Source organism: Lepidochelys olivacea (assembly GCF_965140295.1).
Source record: "Lepidochelys olivacea isolate rLepOli2 genome assembly, chromosome: 4".
Lineage (NCBI taxonomy): Eukaryota > Metazoa > Chordata > Testudines > Cheloniidae > Lepidochelys > Lepidochelys olivacea.
In genome coordinates, this window is record NC_140414.1 from 95,957,174 (window position 1) to 95,974,175 (window position 17,002).

The window sequence follows — 17,002 nt, forward strand, 5'->3', positions numbered from 1 at the left end:
TCCCAGATTACCTTTAAGGTGTACCTTAAAGGAGAATGCCAGCTCTTGGTATACAAGTGGAGCTTGTGAAGGAGAATACCCACCAACTGATTGACCCTGTGCATCTGGCTATGACAGGAAAGGTAGCCCTGCCTACAAATGATGCAATTATGCAGGCTATTTAAGATACTGTGGAAAACTCCTTCCTTCATTTCACCTGTGGCAAAATTAATGGAATGTAAATGCCAGGTTTCATCCTAGAGGTTTGAGTAGTTTTGTGGTGGGTCGTCTGGTCTCTCAATCAGCTCTGCAGGGTTTCTTGGATGTGGATTCTGCTGCCAGGGCTATGGGAATGACTATGCGCCCTTGTACCTGGCTCCAGACCTCAGGGATGCCTGCAGACATACAACAGACAAATGAGGCCCTTCTCTTTCAGGGCTGTGCTTTGTTCTCATCCACATCAGATGAGGCTTTACACACTCTAAGAACCGTAGAGCAGTTTTAAAGCCCTTGGGCCTCTACACTCCAGCTATGAAGAGGACAAAATATCATCTTCAATTCCAGCCTAGACAGCAATATTCCTTCCATCATGCTGACCATTCCAAAAGAAAACAAAGTTTTCAGAGAGGGAGACCTCTGCCTCTTACTTCCTCGGTCTCCTCATCCAGACATCCACAGGCCACGAAGCAGTCCAAGGGGTCACCGAGAGCACCACAGCAGTGTTTTATGTGGACAAACAAGGGGGTGCCAAGTCAGACCACTTCTACCAGGAGGCGGTTGAGCTGTGGAATTTATGCATATGGAGTTGAGTCGCTCTCAGGATCTCTCACTTGCCAGGTATTCAAAATGGCCTGGTGGATCACCTGAGCAGATCGTGCAATTTAGACAATGAATGGTCTCGCAACACAGCCATTCTAGCTTTGGTGTTTGGCATAGGGGGTTTTCTGATGGAGATCTGTTTGCGACTTGGCAAAACAGGAAGTGTCCCTGGTTTTGTTCCAGAGCAGGTCACAGAGCTGGGTCAATCTCAAATGTTTTCCTGTTTCCATAGGATAAGGACCTGGTGTGTGTATATACCAGAGCCCCTGATTCCCAGGTTCATTCTCAAGCTGAAACAAGTCGAGGCAGAATGATCATTTTAGCTCCAGCCTGGCTAAGGCAGCCATGGTATTGTGATTTATGCAAACTGTTACTTGAGGTCACTTCTTGTTGCCACTAAGCAGAACTATAGGTAGGTGTTGCACCCAAATCCTTGAGTGTTGCGTCTCACAACATTCGTTCATCAGTGGTCAAATGCACAGGAGTACACTACTCAGTGACAGTCCAGAATGTCCTCCTTAATAGCAGAAAACCTTCTACAATAACTGCTTATCTGGGTCAGTGGGAAGTGCTTCTCCATCTGGGCAACCTCCTATAATGTGTTCCTGACTCAGTCTAACATTCAAACAATTCTGTTCTACTTCTTGCATCTTAAGCAGTTGGGTCTAGCTGTCAGCTCCATTAGGGTGCATCTAGCCACTGTCTCAGTGTTTCACTCTCAAATTAATGGTACAGCTGTTTTTATTAATCCTATCATGACCAGGTTCCTGAAAGGTCTAGATTAATTGTTCCCACCTATCTGGGATGCAGCGCCAATTCGGGATTTGAATTTAGTGTTGTCTCCTCCTTTATGGATCCTCCTTTTGAATCTTTAGCTCCCTGCCCACATCTGCATCTCAGCTAAGGTAGCCTTCTTATGACCATCACCTCGACTGATAGAGTGCAAGAGGTAAATGCACTTGGCACTGATCTATCTTATTCCATTTTCTATGAAGACAAGGTTCACCTTAGATTGCATCCTAAATTTCTCTCAAAGGTAGTATCACATTTCACCTGAATCAGACTATATTTAGCAGTTTTCTTTCCAAAGCCCCAAGGATGAACAAAGACTGCTTGCTCTGGATGTGCATCAAGCTTTGGCTTTTTACCTGAATAGGACAAAGCTCTCTTGGGTTTCTTCACAGCTGTTTGTTCTGTGGAGCATAGAGAGGTTAACCAATTACAATGACTTTCAAAGTGGATCACTAGCAGCATCACTCTGTTATGCTGCCAAATGTGTAAGCCTCTGAGGAGGTGACAGCATACTCAATCAGAGCACATTCAGCCTCTGCAGCTTTTGTGGCATATGTCCATGTTATGACTATCTGAAGATCAGTGATGTGATCTTCCATACATACATTCACCAGACTTTCCGCGCTGGCTGAGATATCAAGGGAAGATGCCAATGTAGGAAGATAATACTACAGTCCCTCTTCCAGAGAGCCTCGGAACCCTACCACCTTGGAGTCACAGAGTGGGAGTCACCTATTGCGTAATGGATATATGCAAGACCTCAAAAAAGAAAAAAAAATTATTCACCTTCTCATAACTGTTATTCTTTGAGATGTGTTGCATATGTCCATTACACAACCCACCCGCCTCTTCCAATGTATCATAGTCTGCCATTCGTTTCCAGTGCAAAAAAACTGAAGGAGTTCAGGGCAGTTCTGCTCTTTATACCCTCTCCTCTGAACATGAGGAGCTGAGGTATGGGCAGGGCCGCCTCTACGGGTACTGCTAAGGAAAATTCTCCAGTATTGGGTGCACAGGATATGCACACACCTTCTAGTGTAATGGACATCTGCAACACATCTCGAAGAACAACAGTTATGAGAAGGTGAATAACAGTTTGTTTACTAGCATCTACTATTCACAGTATCACAAATTACTTTACAGTATGAAAAGGAGTACTTGTGGCACCTTAGAGACTAACCAATTTATTTGAGCATGAGATGAAGTGAGCTGTAGCTCACGAAAGCTCATGCTCAAATAAATTGGTTAGTCTCTAAGGTGCCACAAGTACTCCTTTTCTTTTTGCGAATACAGACTAACACGGCTGTTACTCTGAAACCTTTACAGTATGAGAGTCACAAATTAGTGAGAGAGATGAGTGCAAGGTAAGATTTAGAGAGAAAGTGTTTTCATATCTCGAAGGAAGGAAGAAAGAGTCACAGATTAACTTTCCCAACTCTGAAAAGTTATGGGGAGGCAAAAATTGGAGGACTGTACTAAGTAGACATGGAAATTAGTAGACTAGGTTAGAGAGGTTAGATGGAGAAAGTCTAATATGCGGTGGTTTTGAAAACCAGGAGTGAATTGATTCGCATTTCAAAATAAATACAAAAGAAGTGATGCGGGAAATAAAGTGCAATATGGTCCTATTTAAGTGAAAGAGTATATTCTGATGTCTGATGTTTAGAGACTGATTTAGGAACACTGTAAAAGGAATTGCTATAGTCGAAATGAGGCATTGTATAATGTTTTAGAGTGATATTCGGAATATTATTTATAGCTCATTTTAAATTGTGTATTTGCAAAATAACATAATGGGATGAAATATAGCACATTCCTCTTCCTTCTAAGCTTAATAATTTATTACCATATATGAAGGATGCATTTTTTTTACTATAAATAACCCTATAATTAAAATTAAGGGCTTGCAAACAAACAACAAAGATCTTATAGCAAAGTGATTTTGTCCTCTCCTTTGTTTGGAAGGACGTAGCAACGGTACTGTTCAAAAAGATTTAAAACTAACACAGGGTAGTGTAAGCTAAGTATGCAGAGAGGATTGTTTGTGAGGTATCTCATTAAAAACTTAAATATTCTGAAAATAACTTGAGGTATATCTTAGAAATGTCAGCCCTTTCAAAATACAGGGTTTTAGTAAACTATCTATAGGCAACAACTTATAAAGTAGGTGGATTCATGGAAGCTGTTTGGCTTTATAAAACTTAGATCACAATAAAACAGTGCTCCCATATCTTGGGTTAGTTGAACTATTGAATGATAAGCTACCTTTGCTTGCCATTTTGCGTATTCCTTTCATAATGTTAGCAGTCTGTGAGAGACTAGTGTGCTCTAATGTTGGTCTGTGTTTTCTCTTGTAGAGATGATGGTAGTATTTTTGATGGTCTGGTGGAAGAAGATGACAAGGATAAAGCAAAAAGGTAGTCTTTTTAAGTTAGCTTATGCTAAAATGTCCTTTATTTGATTGCTTTGGTAAATCCAACTATATTAACAGAATAAAAATGTGACTATGTGTTTGTAACCATACAGTAAAACAGGACTTCCCCGTTGTGTTTGTATTTCAGGTTATGTCATATTTTTTCACATATGCGTTATTTACTTTGAGGTGTTGGTTAAAGGAGTCTTTGTGCCTCAAGTTCAAATATGGCTGTCCCTGTATATGAAGACTCTTATTTCGAGTAATGGGCAGCTTATTCCTTCCCTGTGACAATGGATGTCTTAAGAACATAAGAATGGCCATACTGGGTCAGACCAAAGGTCCATCCAGCCCAGTATCCTGTCTACCGACAGTGGCCAATGCCAGGTGCCCTAGAGGGAGTGAACCTAACAGGTAATGATCTAGTGATCTCTCTCCTGCCATCCATCACCATCCTCTGACAAACAGAGGCTAGGGACACCATTCCTTACCCATCCTGGCTAATAGCCATTAATGGACTTATCCTTCATGAATTTATCCAGTTCTCTTTTAAACCCTGTTATAGTCCTAGCCTTCGCAACCTCCTCAGGCAAGGAGTTCCACAGGTTGACTGTGCGCTGAGTGAAGAAGAACTTCCTTTTATTTGTTTTAAACCTTCTACCCATTAATTTCATTTGGTGGCCCCTAGTTCTTATGGGAACAAGTAAATAACTTTTCCTTATTCACTTTCTCCACACCACTCATGCTTTTATATACTTCTATCAAACCCCCCATTAGTCTCGTCTTTTCCAAGATGAAAAGTCCTAGCCTCTTTAATCTCTCCTCATATGGGACCCATTCCAAAGCCCTAATCATTTTAGTTGCCCTTTTCTGAACCTTTTCTAATGCCAGTATATCTTTTTTGAGATGAGGGGACCACATCTGTACGCAGTATTCAAGATGTGGGCTTACCATGGATTTATATAAGGGCAATAAGATATTCTCCGTTTTATTATCTATCCCTTTTTTAATAATTCCTAACATCCTGTTTGCTTTTTTGATTGCTGCTGCACACTGCATGGACGTCTTCAGAGAAATATCCACGATGACTCCAAAATCTTTCTCCTGATTAGTTGTAGCTAAATTAGCCCCCATCATATTGTATGTATAATTGGGATTATTTTTTCCAATGTTCATTACTTTACATTTATCCACATTAAACTTCATTTGCCATTTTGTTGCCTAGTCACTTAGTTTTGTGAGATCTTTTTGAAGTTCTTCACAGTCTGCTTTGGTCTTAACTGTCTTGAGCAATTTAGTATCATCTGCAAATTTTGCCACCTCGCTGTTTATGACTTTCTCCAGATCATTTATGAATAGGTTGAATAGGATTGGTCCTAGGACTGACCCTTGGGGAACACCACTAGTTACCCCTCTCCATTCTGAAAATTTACCATTTATTCTTACCTTTGTTCCCTGTCTTTTAACCAGTTCTCAGTCCATGAAACGATCTTTCCTCTTATCCCATGACAACTTAATTTACATAAGAGCCTTTGGTGAGGGACCTTGCCAAAGGCTTTCTGGAAATCTAAGTACACTATGTCCACTGGAACCCCCTTGTCCACATGTTGTTGACCCCCTCAAAGAACTCTAATAGATTAGTAAGACATGATCTCCCTTTACAGAAACCGTGTTGACTTTTGCGCAACAATTTGTGTTCTTCTATGTGCCTGACCATTTTATTCTTTACTATTGTTTCAGCTAATTTGCCTGGTACTGACGTTAGACTTACCGGTCTGTAATTGCCAGGTCACCTCTAGAGCCCTTCTTAAATATTGGCGTTACATTAGCTATCTTCCAGTCATTGGGTACACTAGCTGATTTAAAGGACAGGTTACAAACCATAGTTAATAGTTCCGCAATTTCAAATTTGAGTTCTTTGAGAAACTCTTGCATGGAGGATCCCACCCAAACACAGCCTTCACTGTCATGACTCCAAGGGTATGTCTATACTGCTTCTGGGAGTGAGCCTCCCAATCCGGGTCCACAGACTCCCCCACTCCCACTCCAGGCTTGAAAGCCTGAGCTCCAATCCAAGTTGCATGATCTCTGAATAGCAGTACTGTATAGAATAGAACCTCTTCCCAGGTTACTAGCTCAAGTCACAAATAGGTTTGGACTCTCAGATTTCTTTTATGGTGGTAAAAGTCTTTCAAGGCTCAAATTGACTTCAGCTGGAACATGAGTAATCTCCACTTCTTCCTGCCTATAGCTGATTTAGAGAATGGCTGGCCAGTAACAGGCTGTTGTGCCTCAGACCCCAGTGGATTTCTGCTCTTGCAGATGCTCCCCAGAAGGATATGGGTGGCCCCCCAATCTTCACCAGTAGGCACAAAGGCATACGTGGCAAGCATCCCGTTTTAGTGGTTCAGGCCATAACTGAAATAGGCCCTTGCTGCTGTGGACAGTTGGAGAAGTTCTCAGTCACCAGAGTCAAGTGCCCAGATTAGATCAGTTCTCCCCTTTTTTTTCCTGCTGACCCACTGCAAGACAAAAGGAAGGAGTGTATATTGCTGGAAATGACTTAGTTTCTGAAATCTCTGTTTAACATCCTTGTTCACTACAGTGACTAGTGATCACCCAGGTAAGAGGACAGCATAGTAGCCTAATTTTAAAATAAACAGCTGAGGAATTTTTGTCCACGTTCCTAAGTCCTCCATATATTTAACACTTGTATCATGACCACAAATGAATGGTTAAATGTTTGGCTATTAGAGGAATATTGAATCAATGGTTATATTTGCTGCCATTGTCAAATTTTGTCTCATTTTGGTGTTAATCTGTAAGTAGATGTTCATTGTTATATTCACAGAATTTATACTATCAGTAATATACACCTTTGTAAGAGCTGACTCCTCTAACCCTCATTCAAAATTGAAAATTTGATTAAAACCTGTCATCTGTGAAATATTGTTGACCCAGTTTGCTTCTGTTTTTATAACATGCTTTCCATTTTTGTCTTTTTCAGAGTGTCTAGAAACAAGTCTGAAAAGAAACGTAGAGATCAGTTTAATGTTCTCATCAAAGAGCTTGGTTCCATGCTTCCGGGTAATGCTCGGAAGATGGATAAATCCACTGTACTGCAGAAAAGCATTGACTTTTTACGGAAGCACAAAGGTAATTCTGTGGTGTAACAAGACAGCTGGAAAACTGGAGTCTTTCGATTGGGTTTTGGTTCAGGCCTTTAATTCTCCCAAGTAACCTGCAAAAGAGCTCCCCAAACCAAAGCTGTACAAAGGATATCTTTACAGATGAAGGATTTCCACATACAGACATCATAAATGGAGTATGTTGTTTAGTCACTCAATAAGTAACCAAGACAAGAAAATGTTGTATGAATAGATTAGCACTGTACAAAGTGCACCAAAATCCTAGTTATAGTTTGTTTTTGTACTGTTAATTTTCCAAATCCTAAAAATTTCTGAAGTCTCCATTTAATTCTATGAATACATCTACACAGCAAGAAAAAAGAAAAGAAAAAAAACCCACCCAAAAAACAACAATGCAAACCCACAGCTCACGGCAGTGAGTCTCAGAGTTTGGGGCCGAATGTCTATATGGCTATTTTTAGCCCCGCAGCATGAGCCGGAATCAGTTAATCCAGACTCTGAGACTCTGACCCAGACTCTGAGACTTGTGGGTTTTTTTTTTTTATTTTGCTGTGTAGACGTGCCCTGTGTCTCTTTGTGTCTTGTTAGTTCATTCACAAGTATTATGTTGTTGTTCCCTTTCATACATAATAATTCTAAAGCTACTTCTTGGGCAGACTTCTGAAGGAAATTAGGATTTTTTATTTTACTTTTGTGTCACTTTTCTGAATGATTTTTAGTAGCTGCTTTATAGTACTGTTAGTGTCTGATCTCTGGGAATAAACTGAAGGATTAGCATTTTCTTGTCAGTCCGCTAAGTTATTTTCTGTGTAGTTTACTAATTCCATTGAAATCCTCAGTTTAAAGAAACTTCAGTATGACAAGAGAATTTTCTGCTTTGAGAAAATTGCCCTTATTCGTTCCAGTGTCTAAACTAAGGAAGTTTAATAATATATTAACAGGATGGATGATTCTTCCTCTCCACGGTGGTTGAGTTTGATTCAAAAGTATCTTATTTTCTCTCAGTCTTTAAGACAGCCATGGCTTCCCCCACACCTAGTTTTTCCTCTTGTTCTTTATACATTAATATAGCACCTTGCAGTTCATGCTGGTAGATGTGAGATTAAAAAAAAAATTGTTTACAAATGTACTCCTAATTATACATGCTCATTATACTAATATACTGTAAAGTCAGCCTTCCAGTCTCAGCAGCTCAGAGTTTATTGTATGCTAGCCAAAAACAAGCAAACTGAAACAAAACACTGTCTACTAGGTAACACCCAGGGGATATGATGAAGAGAAGTTGCCCTCGGCAACTTTTGAGCAGAATATACTCTCTTTCCCAGGAGGAGGTGGAGAAGTAAGAAATAGATAAGGGTAATATAACCCATGTGAAACAGATGGATAATATAACAAGCAAAGGTGGGAAGGTGATACATACATATACTTATCCACATGTTCATATGGTGATTGTCAATACAACTTTCATCACATGGTTATGCTTGTATGCCTGTTGTATGTCCTGTATTTGAGTATTATGGTTACTGTCCTAATAGCAGCAGATGCTTATTAGAACAATACCATTAAAACAGTTAAAATGGAACAAAAAAGAGAAAACATGCACGCATGTATTAATAGATTTAATAACATTAAATGTTTAGCCATTCTGTACTATATTACTAAGACATGTTTAACATTGATACTTCTGAAAATACAGAAACAAATAAATCTAGTTTCAACCCCCCTATCTCCAAGAAGAGTCAGTCCATGTAGGACACTCTGGAGTTTTTGTAATGTTTTCTTATTGACTAGTTATTACAAATAGGTGAAATATGCTACTGTTTTGTTTCATAATGATTTTATTGCTTGTATTTTTAATGGTTGTTTGCAACATTGGCATCCCAAAACATTTTAAAAAAAAGTAAAAACCACCTCTTTAACAAATTAATCAGTCAACCAACAACAAAAAAATGCTTGAATCAGAGACTTTGCCCCAAAAGAGAAGTGCAAGGGTTTCTCTGAAGTTCACTAGAGATTATTGCTATTGATTTTACATGGAAGGCTCTCTCAGATGCTATGGTAATGTGTGACAGTAGAAAACCATAACTTAGATATCTCAGGCACTTAACGTCTGGGGTAGGCATTTTTTCTTGTTTTGTTCAAATTGAAATAAACAAGTAAGCTTCCAGAGTAATGGATTAGTACAATTGATACCAGATTGGTGCACTTGAATCAGTACCACGCTGTAAATAATAAACTGCCTCCTTTATCAGAATTATTTTTAAAATTAACCATTTCACAAATGAAGAAACACATTGGAAATTGAAGTTTGTGTTAAAATGCAATTTCAAAAATGTGACCACTAACAAACATAGTGAGAATAATACCTGCCCCACTAACGGAGGATATGGGCCCACCATTTGTTCAAATTTACAATCTAGGGATCTGGTCAAACTCTGAGCTGCAATTAGAAGATCAAGTACATCAACAGCCAGGACAGCTTTTTATCATTTAAGTACAACCAGGAGGTTGTGACTGTTCTTCTCTGCCTTGGTGGTCATTTTTGTCTTTATCACTTTAAGATTAGACTACTTCAACTTACTCTGCATGGCCTTAAAATCGACCAGAAACTGAAGCTAGTGCAGAATCGCTCAGCCTTTTTATTAAACAGAATGTCTTGCCACAAGCATATTCAGGCCATGCTTGATGACCTGCACTGGCTTCCTGAGGGTTTCCAGGTGAATTTTAAACTCTTTGTCTCATTTACCTGCTTGAAAAACCACCTCTATTTTCATGTCATTAGTTGTGATTAGTGGAGCTAAAGCTCCGCTGGTACAAATGAGATGGGGTGGTTTATAGGATGTTCTGTGTAGTGTTCCGTATTTGCCATGATCTTCCTTCCCTCCACTCCCTGTCTAAAATTGTCTAAAACTAATGACCTTTTGGATATGCTGGATATCAACCTCTCCATCCCCAGGGATTTGAAAACAGGAGTATTGTGGAGATGGTGAATTGTTAGAGCGTGTTGCTTATTATCAGTTATTGGGGCAAAGTTCACATTTGGTCATACCCCAGAGCGACATGCACTGATCTTGATACAACTGGCAGTTTCTATTCCATAGAGGCCTAGAACTAGAATGTTTAGGTCAGATCTGAGGGTTGGCTAAACTCCATAGGAAAGCCTGCACAGTGCTACTCCATACTCTTCTTGGCTTTAGCATTACCTAGAAGTCATTCATTTTTAAGAGCACTACATTCAGACATATTTTTTAAAGTTCCTCTGAAGCTATCCAAGTGAAACAAACTGTTTATTGTTGTTTCTGAACTTTATACTGTTTGCAGATTAATATCACTTTGTTTTCCAGTGTCACATTGAGTATACTTCCAGTGATTGGAAAATTGGGGCCCATTTCATAATTGTGGCAATATGCATCCATTGGGTTCTTTATGTAATTGAATATGGCATCTATTTTTGTGCAACAAGGATTTGAACTCCAGTATATGCGTTTCCTTTTTCCTGTTTGTAAAGCCATTTTACTGTAGGAAACAAATTGACGTCATTATTCTATAATAAAAACGTACACTTTTATACACATCCTAAAGATCCTAAAATGCATTAAGAGGAAATACGCAAAATAACCTAATATACAAACATCCTAGAGTGTTTTATAGCTGCACACCGAAAAACCACTTCATCCACCACTGGAGTTGAAACACAACAGCTATTTTCCAGAGCACACCACCAATAATGCTCAAGTTTAGGACAGAAAGTGACAGTTACTTTATGCAACTGAAACTCGGAGAATTTTAGTAGGCAGAATAGAATTACTAGAGTTGACCAGGATACAAGAGTTATAATAGTCTGTTATGAAAAGTGCCATGGGATTATTAAGGACCAAAATTGATCAGAACTTTGGTTTACATGTCTCTTGAAAAAAGATGGTACCCCCAACAGAGCAGTGCCCCCAACATGATGGGGCATTAGTTCAATAAGGTCTTGGAGGGAACAGTGCTATCTGTGAGCTCTTTCCTGGAGAGCTCTTGTCCCAATTCTTATTCAGCGTAACAGTATGTTAACTTGAGATCTGACAGAATCACACCACAAGGTGATTTGACTGCAGCTGTGTGAATACAAGTTTCTCCTAGCATTGTCTACCTACTCTCTAAGACAGAATGTTGTCATGCTGTTGGATAACTTTTCCATTTTTTAATCACCCTTCCAGGAACTAACGTTCTGGTATGATGAGTGGACGGCAGAAGGGAATGGAAAAAACTGACTATTTTTTTTTTCCTTCTTCAAATTACAGCAGACTAAAGAGCTTTCCCCTAATTCATATAATTCAGCGGTGTGAAGTAATTGCTTCCAGGAGTGTGAATCATAAATGAATATTCATATATATTTTTCTGATTACAGAAATCACTGCACAGTCAGATGCCAGTGAAATTCGACAGGACTGGAAACCTACATTCCTTAGTAATGAAGAGTTCACACAGTTAATGTTGGAGGTACATTATTATTTCTTTCTTTTTGAAAAGAGAGGATTCTCCTTAGCAAACTACCACTATGTGATGATAGAATCTTTTAGCTTAATGGTATTCCTTTCCAAATCCATATTTTAATTGCAACACTATCTACCTAGAAATCTGCAAATAAGTATCTTTACAAATGTAATTTTAACTAAATGAGCTATAATATACTGTAAGTACAAAAGCATACTATTAAGTTTATGAAAACTGTTCTTTAAAATGGATTAAAATATTTCTAATCACTATAATTAGAAATAATTTTTAAAAAGGCATATACAAAGATGACTGGTACCTTTATGGCAGTGTTAATTTAGTTTTTTGTGCTTAAACCAAATGCTAGTTACCAAAGCTATTCAACATATTCTCTTCTTGATTGGAAGTGTGGCTATAGCTTGTAAAAAGAGTATGCATAATAAAAAATGTACATTGTGTATCTGCATATTACCCACAAAAAACCTATGTTAAAAAGCAGATTATTGAGTTTGCAAAGTCAAGTGCTCAGAAGTTAGGAAATGCATTAAGGTTGCCTGTGAAACTTTAATTCAATCCCTTGTGCATATGCATTATGCTACAGTCTTTAATTACATCATCACATATTACTTTTTCTCAATTAGTGCATAGAATGGGCAGGGCTCACTTAATGAGCAGATATTCAATATTTTGTTTCCCCCCTCCGTGGTGTTTAATGTGTAGCCCTTGACCTTATTTACTGCACACTATTCAAATTCTGCTCTGAAGATTGAATTATTAATTTCCCCATGGGCTTTTCTGTGGTGCTTACTACTATAATATCAGACTGCTTCATAAGCATCAATTTTGACAACACTCCTGCAAAGTGAGGGAGTGGTATAATCCCCATTTTACGGATGGGTAACTGAGGCACAGAGAGATGCCGGTCAAAATAATACCTACCTCTTGTGTAGTGCTTTTCATCAATAAATCTCAAACCACATACAAAGAAGGTAAGTGTAATTACACCTATTTTACAGATGAGGAAACTGAAACACAAAGTTAGGAAGTGACTGGCCCAAGGTCACCAAGCAGGCAAGTAGCAAAGCTGGGAATAGAACCCAGTTCTCCTGAGTCCCCGTCCAGTGCTCTGTCCACTAGGCAACACTTCCTCCCCTTCAGGAAAGTTTTGTCCAACTTGGAACTTGCTAACAGATGAGCTATAGCAAGCACTTAAAGAGCTAAAAGTTTATCTTGTTTAGAAATTCAAACAGCTGGGAGAAAGCCAGTAGAAAGTAAGAGAAGCACTCGTGAGCATGGCCCTGAGAGGGAGCAGAGAGACAGAGCTTCTTGGGGCACAGAGCTGGTTGCAGAGGCAGACTAGGAAACTGTAAGCAAGGAAGCTGCCTGCTGTTTTTCAATGGTGTTCCAGGGGAACAGAACTTCCCTGCAATTTTGTGTTTATACAAAGAAATTTGACTCATCATTCATTTCTCCTTGTAGGGGAAACAAATATGTGAGGCCCTGAATATGGGTTAACCACTTGGGCCAAGAGGAGCAATACTGGCAACAAAAGTATAAACTAATTCTGGGTTTACAATTTGTTACACATAGGACCTGATTTTTCAGAATGCTGAGCATTGTGTACCACTTCATATGTTCAAAGCACAACTTCCATTGACTTCTGTTGAGACTGAGAGTGCTCAACGCTTATGCAAATCAGACCCCAGGATCTCAAGTTGAGTGCCCAGAAACAGTGACTACCTGTGAAAAATCTGGTTTAAGCAACTTGCCTAGTATCACTTAGGAACTTTGTGGAAGAGGCAGGGATAGAATCAGGTTCTCACAGGCATTATTTGACTGCTTTAACCATGAGACCATCCTTTGTTCAGCCCCATTGGAAGAAAGACAGTAGGTAGTGGATGTGGAGTAAAGCCACAGCTTTAATCACTTAAAATATCTGGAACTATTTGGCAATAAATTGTACAATATAGTTCATCATCATTTCCTTAAACATTACCATCTCTTGTTGTCACTTCTCCCTCTTTCCAACTTGCTCCCTGACCCCCACCACCCTCCCTTTGTCTGAACGTTAAGAGGGCTATAAAAGCAGGTGGGTTGGCTCCCCACTATACCAGATGTAGGAGTCTCGAACCCCCTTCCTCCATTCCCATAATGGATGCTTTCTTTCCAATCCTTTCCCAGTCCATTTTATCTGATAACTGTATCCCTTCCATTTATCTGCCCTGGATATCTGTTGCCTCCCCTTCATCTTGCATGGTCCTCTCACCTCAGCTTTCTTCCCCCTTCCACTCCTGTGGCTACCACCCATATTTCTGCCGGCACCATCGTTGCCCCAGTTGGGTGGTAGCAAAAGGCACAGGCAAGGACTTGGCTGCTAAACCCATCAACAACAACGTGGCCCACTCAGTCAGCAAGAAGGGCCAGGGCAAGAAAAAAGGGAAAGAGCCCTGCCCAGTTGGCTTCTTCCATTGCAGCAGCTGCTACTGCCATGGCCCAGCTACTGGCAAGTGTTCACCCTCCCTGTGCTGTCTCTTCCATCAGCTCTGGGATTGCCTACCCTTCAGCTCCACAGGCATACAGCCCTACCCACTGCCCCATCACCATCTGCAGTGGCCCCTCCATCCACCATTGCCACTACTGCTGCTGCTGCTGTCATCTCCTCCTTCTCCATCTATGGCACTCAGGGCCCCCTCTCCCTTCCCTGAATAGGAGGCACTGTGTTTGCTGTCTCCTAGTGGCCGCCTCATCCCACATCGAAACCTGTGTGCAGGTGTAGGCTCAGATGGTGGGGCCCATGGACATTGTGATGGCTTCTAAGATGTACAGAAAGGTCGTCGTCTTCCTGGCAGCAGAGGTTGCTGCCCAGAAGGCGGTGCAGAAGGGCATTTTGGTGGGGGTCTCTTTGTTTCCCTCAAGCTCTTGGAAGACCTGAGAATACAGTGATGCTTAGTTCCTCTCCCGTCCTTTCTCCCCAGTGCTACCCTCCTGCTTGCCCTCTCATCCCTGGGGAAACTGGTCTCCCCTCTTAGTCTTCCTTCTCTGGGGTGCAAGTATCTCTTCCTCAGTCACATGCTCTTATTCCATAGACATTGAAGTCACCATCCAATTGCTGCTGGAGATTGGAGGGGTCCTTTGTGGTATTCTGTCAGGACTCCCTTTATCACATACATTACTAGTTGGGGCAGGCTCAGTGATTCATTTGCTGGGCTTCAGGGTACATCTGAAGGGACTGTCCCTTGGCCTAGAAAAGATGAGCGTTAGGTGCCTCTGAATCCCAGGAGGGAGAACGCCCCTTCCCCTGTTGTCCTGTCCCCACTTGCTCCAACTCCTGTTCTATTACCCTTTCCTACTGAGCCTACCCCTGCTTAGTAACAACACCAATGATGTTTGGGTGCTGGTAACGAGGCGGTTAGCTCAGCAAATGCAAGTCATGGGCCCAGGACCTCCCTCTTGACCCAGGGAAGGGGAGAAGGCTTCTCATATGTCAACTGGTGGAGGGGGTGTTGCTAAACTTACTTCCTCACTACCTCCATTTCTGTTCTCCTGAAGTGGTATGGTATGTTACCATACAAGGATAAGGATTTCCACTGAAATCAGTGGGACTACTACTATTATTTTGGGTGATCAGGTACTACTCCAATGAACAAGAATGCCAGAATTGTGCTCTTAATTAGGAATGTTAAAGCTTACTCAAATTTTAAACCACTAATTAAAGCAGCCACAGGTAAGTTTTATTAAAACCCATGGCCTTCCCATTTCTTAATTTTAATCTGAGGTGGTGAATATTTATTTTCTACGGAGTTTCTTTAGGAAAGAATTGGAACTTAAGAGATTTTAATAATTGAAATCTACCATTTCCTCCTTCTCTTTCTACCCTTCATCCTTTTTCCTCTTCCCTCTCTCCGATTTTTTTATGCCTATTATTATTTTCTCTTTTCTTCAATCTCCATTTTCCCATTTAGCACTACCTTGCTTCCTTGTCATTCCATGTTCTTTTTTTAAAGACTAGAATTCTAGTAGGGTAGGGGTGGGAGAAGAGGGAAACAAACCTGCCAATAGTTAGATCTATCTCCTAACCAAAGTTTTGTAAATTATAGATGGCTTTTTGAGAACACAACAGTATGAAAAATTATAATGGTAAAGCTAATATAGTACAAATGACGTTCAAAGGTATTAGTGATAACACATGCTCTCATTGTTTTTAGAGTAAGTAAAATGAAATCAATCTAGCCTTCATTCTTATGTTAAATATAGATTTTTTGATTTGTCATGTGCATTGTACTATGTTCCTTTTCATTTAACTGCCCATTATGTTTAATTTCAGGCTCTTGATGGTTTTTTTTTAGCAATCATGACAGATGGAAGTATAATATATGTGTCTGAAAGTGTAACTCCCTTACTTGAACATTTGCCAGTAAGTATGAACTGCTTCCAATAAGATATCAGCGTTAGTCTATGGACTAGGTTTTGCTGCAAGCACTATTAACCTTCCACCTCTCAAAGCACTTGGAGCACAGACAATATATGTTCTGTCCCAAAACCTCTGTTTTTCTTCTAAAACACCGCCCCCCCTCGGTTATTGATCTGTCCCCAATCTTAATCTCCTCATTTGGAAAAGAGGAATACACACTCTCCTCAGAGGCCACTGTTACTGTTATTCCATTACTCATCAGCTGAGCCTGCTAAAGAGAAGCATGGTTGGTACTTGAAACTACTGTCCACTGATCTTTAGTTACCCTGGTCACTTTCCAAACTCGGGGCTCACCAGGAACAAATATGCTATTGCTGCTTGACTGGGCTGACTCTTATATGTCATATTTGTACTGCATCTCATTCATCTTTATTTGTACTGCTAATCTCATTGATATATTTACTCTCTAGTCCATGCTAGTATAGGTGTCACTTGGGAGTGTTACTCTTCTGAAACCAAAGCAAATAGTATTTTAAAGGGAGAACAGTGCTTATATAAAATTCTTTATCAATTATAAACCTGAGGCAAAAAACAATAGTTGTGTCAGACTGGATCTGATTTATAAATGTCTATAAAACGTATCCACATTGACTAGAAATTTTTTACCAATGGTTCTGCAAGGCAAAAAATTAACCTTTGATGTGAACTGTGTTAGAATGAGAACTTGTCTTAAAATGAGAAACACATAAATGACTCAGTTTTCCAAATAAACAAAATTAACATTTCCTCAACTCCAAAAAGTTGGTTCCAGAGGGACAACTTTTAAGTTCAATTTTTTCTTTTTAAGACATATCTTCTGTGGTTGTTTTCTTTGGAGATTTTGTTCATGTATTTGTGCATAGAAACAGTATCAGTAATACTTTCTTGTTATCTAAGAAGAGCTCTATGAAGCTTGAAAGC

General features: G+C 39.9%; 1 protein-coding gene across 2 annotated transcripts in view; it reads left to right on the top strand.

Annotated features, from left to right (window-relative positions):
- Positions 1-17,002, top strand: part of CLOCK (clock circadian regulator) — a 92,459-nt gene that overhangs the window by 49,872 nt on the left and 25,585 nt on the right. Inside the window, exons 6-9 of one of the 2 annotated variants that reach the window (XM_084626144.1) lie at positions 3,948-4,007; positions 7,011-7,159; positions 11,546-11,637; positions 15,956-16,045. In XM_084626144.1, coding sequence (XP_084482270.1) covers positions 3,948-4,007; positions 7,011-7,159; positions 11,546-11,637; positions 15,956-16,045 — 391 coding nt within the window. Of the gene's footprint in view, positions 1-3,947; positions 4,008-7,010; positions 7,160-11,545; positions 11,638-15,955; positions 16,046-17,002 lie in introns of those variants that run through there. The other variant, XM_084626145.1, reaches the window with a different exon arrangement.